We start from the raw sequence: 8683 nt of genomic DNA on the forward strand, positions 1-8683 counted from the left end.
CCAATGAAAATAATTTGAATTTGTGAATTTGTACTTGCAGAGTTACATTGCACTTTGCTCAAAAACTGCATACATTCATGTATAACTCTGAGCTCAAAAACTGCATGAATTTATGTAAAACTCTGTTATCTCACTTTTTAGATTAGAATCAATCTAAACATCAGGTCATAGACAGAGAACACAGGGGGCTAACACCTTCAACATATTGTCTAGCTATCACCATTGTTAACAGCTAACCTGAGAATGCAACTTTAAAAAGAAAGGGTTTTGTGATTTACACATGAAAGAAGTGAAACTATCACTGTCTTCTAACAGGTGAAAGGCTTAACAGACAATCAATTTTTCAATGTATAATTTCAGTTACATCACACTGCAAATTTTTGCTATAAATTCTGTGTTACGATCGAGCCCTCCACAACCACCTGATGAAGGAGCGTCGCTCCGAAAGCTAGTGCTTCCAATTAAACCTGTTGGACTATAACCTGGTGTTGTGTGATTTTTAACTTTGTACACCCCAGTCCAACACCGGCATCTCCAAATCATGAAAATAATCCTAATCTACTCAACTTCCCTCATACCAGGCAACATCCCGATGAACCTCCTCTGTACCCTTTTGGTAATGTGGTGACCAGGACTGTACGCAGTATTCCAAATGTGGCCAAACCAAAGTACTATACAACTGTAACACGACCTGCCAACTCTAGTACTCAATAATCCGTCCTATGAAGGAAAGCATGCCATATACCTTCTTGACCACTGTACTGACCTGCGTTGCCACCTTCAGGGAACAATGGATCTGAACACCCAGATTTCTCTGTATCAAATTTCCCCAGGACTTTTCCATTTACTGTATAGTTCGCTCTTGAATTGCATCTTCCAAAATGTATCGCCGTGCATTTGTCCGGATTGAACTCCATTTGCCATTTCACTGCCCAACTCTTCAATCCAACTATATTCTGCTGTATTATCTGACAGTCCCTTTCACCATCTGCTACTCCAACAATCTTAATGTCATCTGCAACCTTCTAATGAGGTAATCTACACCTTTCTCCAAATCATTTACGTATATCACAAACAACAATGATCCCAACACAGATCCCTGTGGGACACCACTGGTAACAGGTCTCCATTTTGAGAAGCTCCCTTCCACTACTGCTCTCTGTCTCCTGTTGCTCAATCAGTTCTCTATCCATCTAGCCAGAACACCCTGGACCCCATGCGACTTCACCTTCTTCATCAGCCCACTATGGAGAACCTTATCAAATGTCTTAGTAAAGTCCATGTATATGACATCTACATTCCTCATCGATCAACTTTGTCACCTCTTCAAAGATTTCTATTAGATTTGTAAGACATGACCTTCCCTGCACAAAACCGTGCTGCCTATCACTGATAACTCATTTTCTTCCAAATGGGTATATAATCCTATCTCTTAGTATCTTCTCCAGTAGCTTCCCTACCACTGACGCAGGCTCACAGATCTGTAATTACCTGGATTATCCCTGCTACCTTTCTTAAACAAGGGGACAATATTAGCAATTTTCCAGTCCACCGGGACCTTCCCCGTGTTCAAGGATGTTGCAAAGGTATCTGTTAAAGACCTAGCTATTTCCTCTCTCACTTCCCTCAGTAACCTGGGATAGATCCCATCTGGACCTGGGGACTTATCCACCTAATGCCTTTTAGAATACCCAAGACATCCCCCCCTCCTTATGCCAACATGACCTAGAGTAATCAAACGTCCATCTGTAACCTCAACATCCATCATATCCCTCTCCTTGGTGAATACCGATGCAAAGTACTCATTAAGAATCTCTGACTCCACACATAACTTTCCTCCTTCGTCCTTGAGTGGGCCAACCCTTTCTCTAGTTACCCTCTTGCTCCTTATATATGAATAAAAGGCTTTGGGGTTTTCCTTAACCCTGTTTGCTCAGGATATCACATGACCTCTTTTAGTCCTCTTAATTCCTTGTTTCAAATTGATGCTACATTCCCAATATTTTTTCAAAGATTCATCTATCTTCAGTCACCTCGACCTTATGTACACATCCTTTTTGCTCTTAGCTAGTCTCACAATTTCAACTGTCATCATGGTTCCTTAATCTTGCCATTTCTATCCCTCATTTTCACAGGAACATATCTCTCCTGGACTCTAATCAACCTCTTTCTAAAAGCCTCCCATGTATCAAATGTGGATTTACCTTCAAACAGCTGCTCCCAATCCACATTCCCAGCTCCTGCCGAATATTGGTATTGTTGGCCTTCCCCCAGTTTAGCTCTTCCTTTAGGATACCCTCGTCTCTGTCCATGAGTATCCTAAAACTTACAGAATTGTGATCACTATTCCCAAAGTAATCCCTTACTAAAATGTCAACCACCTGCCAGGCTCATTCCCCAACAGCAGATCCAGTATGGCCCCTTCCTGAGTTGGACTATTTACGTACTGCTCTAGAACACCCTCCTGGATGCTCCTTACAAATTCTGCTCCATCCAGACTCTAACACTAAGTGAATTCCAGTCAATGTTGGGAAAATTAAAATCTCCTATATCACCACCCTGTTGCTCCTACATCTTTCTATGGTCTCTCTACATATTTGTACCTCTATCTCACATTGTTACTGCACTCTTCCTACTTCTGAGCTCTGCCCATATTGCCTCACTGCTTGAGTCCCCCATAGTACCCTCCTTCAGCACAGCTGTGATATCCTCTCTGACAAGTAATGCAACTCCTCCACCCATTTTACCTCCCTCCCTATCCCTCTCTATCATTGGGAACAGCCTTTTTGCATTTATCCTGTACAGTCCTTTTAGAATTCTATCGGTTTCAATTAGGTCCTTTTCATTCTTTTAAACTCCAATGAATATAGCTCTAACTCGATCTAGTCTCTCTCCATACGTTACTTCACCCCAGGAATCAGTCTTATTACACTCCTTCAATAACCAGAGCATCCTTCCTCAGATGAGGAGGCCAAAACTGCTCACAATATTCTAGGTTTGGTCTCAACAAGGCTCTGTGTAATTGCAGCAGGATATTCCTGCTCCTTGAATCATATCCTCTTGCTATGAAGGCCAAAATCTAATTTGCAGTTGTACCTGCACACTTCCTTTCAGCAACGAGTGTATCGAGAGACCCAAGTATCATCACACCTCCCCCATCCCACTCTACTGCCATTCAAATAATAATGCACCTTCCAAGCCCTGATTCCTGCAGCATCCCAATAGTCATTGCCTTCCACTCAGAAATGAGCTTTTTACTCTTGTTCTTTGTTTCCTATCTAACACTATCCCCAATCTCATGTGCTTTAACTCAGAGACTTCTCTGCACCATTGCACCTGGCATTTCCTTCTGTTCTGTTTGTCTGTTTCCTTCTTCAGGCCAATTATTCTATTGTTAGCACTTCATTGGATTGACAGCAATCATCGAACAGCATTGGCATAACTCCAAGTTTTCTTTCACATTCTGCAAATGGCTTTGTGCCAACAAACCATTTAGTCTAGTCTCGCTTCAATCTGCTGATGGCTGAGTACGTTTATAAGGTGATGTATTTCTTAATCCTCCCAAGAGTCTGCCACAAAATCAAAGCTGAAATCAGCTTCTAGTTTGGAAAGGTTTACCTCAGAATACAACTAACCATTAACCATGCACAACTCTAACAACTGAACTTTCACTGATGAACACAGCAATTGGCCAAGTCCTTAGATCTTATCTGTATTGAAACAGGCTTTTGTTTTACAACATGGAAAGAGTTTGAGCCATTTTATTCTTTAAATCATTGGGGATTGGCAGGAGACAGCTGTTCTCTGGATGAAGAAAGTTGTTCAAATTTCAAAACAGCAAGCACAGACATTCCCCCCTCACTCCCTTCCTAAGGTACAGGCTAATTCATTTGGATATATGCATCTGCAGCTGTCAGTACCACAACCATGTGGCCATGCTTCAGAACTTTGCTCAGCCAGTCACTCCTCAACAATGGGTAGCATTTCAGCATCACCACAAGTTCACAGGCAACAAGTGCCTTGGGTTGTGACTGGGAACAAGGAAAGCTGGCTGAAGATTTCATTCAACACCAGGGAAACTGAGGGCAATTAGAGCTCCTTTTCTTTTCCATGTGTCTGGGAACTGTTTGTATCCTGAGCCTCAAAACCAGGTCATCAAACACTTTATGCCCCAATCTCTGGAATTCCTTTATTTAATTTCTATATATTTGAACTGCGCTCTCCTCCTTTCAAGCTCTCTATGACAACCTCTCCCAATGCTAATGAGTCTCAAACAGTGGATCACCTAAACAATGAGTGGGATTGCAGAAAATGAAATCACATTTACCTCACAGCATGCAATATAATTGTCAGGCTTAATAAAGGCATGTTCACAACTAATCAAAGACAGTGCAGGAAATCCTTACTCTTTACCCTAGGACTTCTACATGGTGCAATATGTGTGATTTCAGCTGAAGCAGTGGCAGCCTCAATGGAAGTCCCTTCAGTTACTTCATTTCTGATTACTGCAGTGATACTGGTCTTAATCAAAAAATGCAATTCCCCCTCCCCTCTTTCCACCACCTCTGTCCCACCTAAAGCACCTGCACCGTGATACCTTACATCCTTCATGGTAACCTCAGCCAGTGATGGGAATTAGCCCCACAGTGTTGGCATCACACTGCTTCACAAATCAATTGTCCAGCCAACTGAGCTACACCAACCCCACATGAATGCACATGGCAATGAGCATGTTTCATCCTGATTCTTAGATCTTCCAAAAATTGTGTTCTTAAAGCAACACAGTTGTTAAAGCAAGAACAAATCATCTCCCACTCCAATTCCCAATGCATCATGAATTAAAAATCCAGCTTTAGGTAACTAGGAGACACCCTCCAATCCAACTTCCTGGCCTCCCAACCTCAGCACCTTATAAACGATACAGTTGGACAGTGATCTTCATGGGGTAAATCATTGGCTAATGTTCTTCTCCTTCCCACTCACATATTATGGTCTTTCCGCACATCATCATGTTTTACCTTTGTCACAGAGGATGCCACCCCAGTTAGTCTCACAGTCACACTGCCAGGGTTCAGAGCATGTTCCATGAATGCAGCCTGGGAATGGAATGCACATGCTGCAAAGGACCCCTTGCCAACCATAGTGACACCTGCAGAACCAGAGGAGCTACGTGTCAGAAAATATCTTTCTGTCCACAGGGGAGGCAACATAACAAAATATGAGCCATCAGAAAAGCAACTTGTTATAATTTTTTTCCAGGACACAATAAGATAACATTTCAACAATTACATGAATTGGTTGGGTTCCACAATGACTTACCACCTCCAGATTCAAATCCCACATTGACCAATGGGATGACATGTTTCATTCTGTTAATTGAAAAGGTTTCACTTGAAATGAGTTTAAGGAATTGTTATCACCATTAAAGGGTCACTCTATTCAGTGCAGGGATTAGCCTGTAAGCATGCTCCTCTGAACCTTTCTAATATATCTGTAAGTGCATTAAGATCAAGCAGTTTAGCAACTTACTCTAACTCATTGTTCTCTAAGAACCTCAGCAAAGTAGAACTCACCTGAACATCATCTGGTGGACCTTCTATAAAAGGAGATCTGCCCGGTCATTTAATGGATTACCTCATTTCATATTCATTCTAATATTGCTCAACATTTTGAAAGGCAGTAAATGGATTTGGCTAATAGACTTGTAAAAATCTGATAAAATAGTGAAAATGGATTGAGGACAGAATGATCTGGCCTTGATCCTACTGTTGGAGAGCAGAGGTCGACATGCCTCTGATAATTAAAACCGAAACACCCAGAGAAGGTCACCTCGCCTCATAATCTGATAAAAATGTGTGACAAGGGTATAACCTATCTGTCAATCCCAAACCTGTTATAAAGGAGTGGTTAAATGAAATGAAATTCTTTCACTCACTCTACAATTAACAAATCATTTATTTATCTAATTCTAACAATGAACAAATTAACAGAATTCCTAACCAACTGAACAGTTATTCCCTAATTTACTGCCTATTCCCTTACTGCATTAAATTCTATTGGTATGCTCTTTCAATACATAGCTCCCATTTATTTAAATCCAGACAATAAGAACAACGAGTAAAAGTCTCTCAAAGTTCACAAGAATGGACCCTCTGGAATGTTCCACTGTCCTCTCCAGCTTCTCTCCTCTGTCTCTTCTGCTGCCTTCCTCGGTCTGATATGCCTTCTCATTTTGCCGAATTCTGGGGTCTGGAATATTACCTTTTATGAATACAGTAGATGGAAAGAAATTTTTTTTTTGGAAAGGGCGCAGAGATTTCGTGTGAGAGCCAGATTTGTATTTCTCTGATGGTGGATTTGCACTCATTTCTGATGGCAGTTCACTCTCTTAATTTTCAAATGCTGGCAGCTTTTATGCCCGTGTTTACATATCAATTTCTTTAAAATGAGGTTAGTTTGAAGTAGTCAAAACCAACAGATTTGAATTTAATTGGTCCTTTAGTCTCCAAGTGTCTTTTCAAATTAATTGGATGATATTACGCTGTTGTCTGGGTAAAAATGTTGATTGGATTTGCTAACTGAAAAGTCTTTGTTTCAATTTTGGGGCCCTCTGCGTGATGCTTGCAAACTTCCAAGCACAATCTCTTTCAAGGAACCACACACTGCTTTTCAATTCATTTTATAATTTTATCATATTTACATACCAACTTTATGACACTGCACAAATAATTAAAAATAGCAATGCAAATTAATTTAAGAGCAGAAGAAAGAGGCAAGGGAATAGACCATTCAGCCCATCCAACCTGCTCTAAGATTCAGTACAATGGTCGTTGATCTTTGTCTCAAATCCAGATTCCTGCTTACTCTCTATTTCCCTCATATCCCTGAGAAATCAAAATCTGTATCCCGAGCATTAAATATATTCAACAATGGAGCATCTTCAACATTTTAGGGTGGAAAACTTCAAAGACCACCAACCCTATGAATTTTTCCCGAGTCTAGTCTTAATAATTGAGCCATTATCCCTAATCCACACTCCAATGTTCTAAATTCCCAATCCAGTGCCTACCCTGTCAAATCCTGTCAGAATATTGCATGTATGAAAGATCTGGGTTTCATTTAAAGAGGGATACAACTGAAAATTCAAGAAGTTACTTCCAGCTTGTGTTTGGTAATAGTCCTTCAAAATTTTGTAGATTCTCGGACAGTCCAGTGGGTTGGAGGTTATTCAATGCTGCACCATTATTCAAGAAAGGAAGAAGATCCAAATGCAGGGAACTGTAGGCCAGTTAGCCTGTTGTAAGGCACAGGAAAATGCTGCAATCTATTCGTAAGGAAGCTGTAACAATTCACTGAAACTATCATTGCAATTAAGAAGGTAAATTACGTCTTGTCCTTCATTGGAAGGTGACTAGTGTGCAAAAATAAGAAAATCATGCTACAATTTTACAGTGCTTGGAGGACAATGCAAAGTTTTGGTTGGCAAGCTAAAGAATGAACATACTTATATACGGGGGGGGGGCGCAGGTTGGCATGGTGGTTCAGTGGTTAGCACTGCTGGCTCACAGTGCCAGGAACCTGGGTTCAATTCCAGTCTCCGACGACTGTGTGGAGTTTGCATGTTCTCCCCGTGTCTGCATGGGTTTCCTCCAGGTGCTCTGGTTTTCTTCCACAATCCAAAGATGTGCAGGTCAGATGAATTTACCATGCTAAATTGTCCATAGTGTTCAGGGATGTGTAGGTTCGGTGCATTAGTCAGGGTCTAGTAACAGGGTAGGGGAATGGGTTGAGTGGGTTACTCTTCAGAGGGTCGGTGTGGGCTTGTTGGGCCAAAGGACCTGTTTCCACACTGTAGGGATTTTATGAGAACTCTATGAGTATCAGAAGCACAACAGTGACAGGTCACTAGTTGAACCTTGGGAAGAAAGAACTGTTCAATGATGAGAGATTGAGTCAATGGACTCTGAGGTTTACAAGTACAATAGTTGATCTCATTTAAACATAAATTATAATAAGAATAGAAAGGCACTGAAGAAGGCAAAACAAGTGGCAGGAATCAAACTAGAACTTAAACATTACATTTATATTATCAGACCTTTCTTGTCTGAAAATACAGTAGGCTGAGGTGTGATGTCATATAGGTCTTTAGAATTATGAAGAGGTTTGATAGCGTAGATGTAGTAAAGGTGCTTCACTTTTGGAGACCAGAAAACTAGGAGCTAGAAGAATTAAATTGTCACCACCAGGGATATATTTCCCTCCCCTCCCCTATCAGCGTTCTGAAAAGACCACTCCCTCCGTGACTCCCTCGTCAGGTCCACACCCCCCACCAACCGAACCTCCACTCCCGGCACCTTCCCCTGCAACCGCAAGAAATGCAAAACTTACGCCCACACCTCCCCCCCTTACTTCCCTCCAAGGCCCCAAGGGATCCTTCCATATCTGCCACAAATTTACCTGCACCTCCACACACAGCATTTATTGCATCCGCTGCACCCGATGTGGCCTCCTCTATATTGGGGAGACAGGCCGCCTACTTCCGGAACGTTTCAGAGAACACCTCTGGGACACCCAGACCAACCAACCCAACCACCCCGTGGCTCAACACTTCAACTCCCCCTCCCACTCCACCAAGGACATGCAGGTCCTTGGACTCCTCCACCGCCAGACCATAGCAACACGA

At 41.8% G+C, this 8683-nt stretch overlaps 1 protein-coding gene across 4 annotated transcripts in view; it reads right to left on the reverse strand.

The window, feature by feature from the left end:
• Nucleotides 1–8683, reverse strand: part of LOC122544785 (protein jagged-1b) — an 83477-nt gene that overhangs the window by 43791 nt on the left and 31003 nt on the right. For 3 of the 4 annotated variants that reach the window (XM_043684115.1, XM_043684114.1, XM_043684117.1), the window contains exon 6: nucleotides 5019–5149. The exons of the other annotated variant lie outside the window; for it this stretch is intronic. In XM_043684115.1, coding sequence (XP_043540050.1) covers nucleotides 5019–5149 — 131 coding nt within the window. The remainder of the gene's footprint in view (nucleotides 1–5018; nucleotides 5150–8683) is intronic. 4 annotated transcript variants of the gene reach the window in all.

This window comes from Chiloscyllium plagiosum, chromosome 51, assembly GCF_004010195.1.
Source record: "Chiloscyllium plagiosum isolate BGI_BamShark_2017 chromosome 51, ASM401019v2, whole genome shotgun sequence".
Taxonomy (NCBI): domain Eukaryota; kingdom Metazoa; phylum Chordata; class Chondrichthyes; order Orectolobiformes; family Hemiscylliidae; genus Chiloscyllium; species Chiloscyllium plagiosum.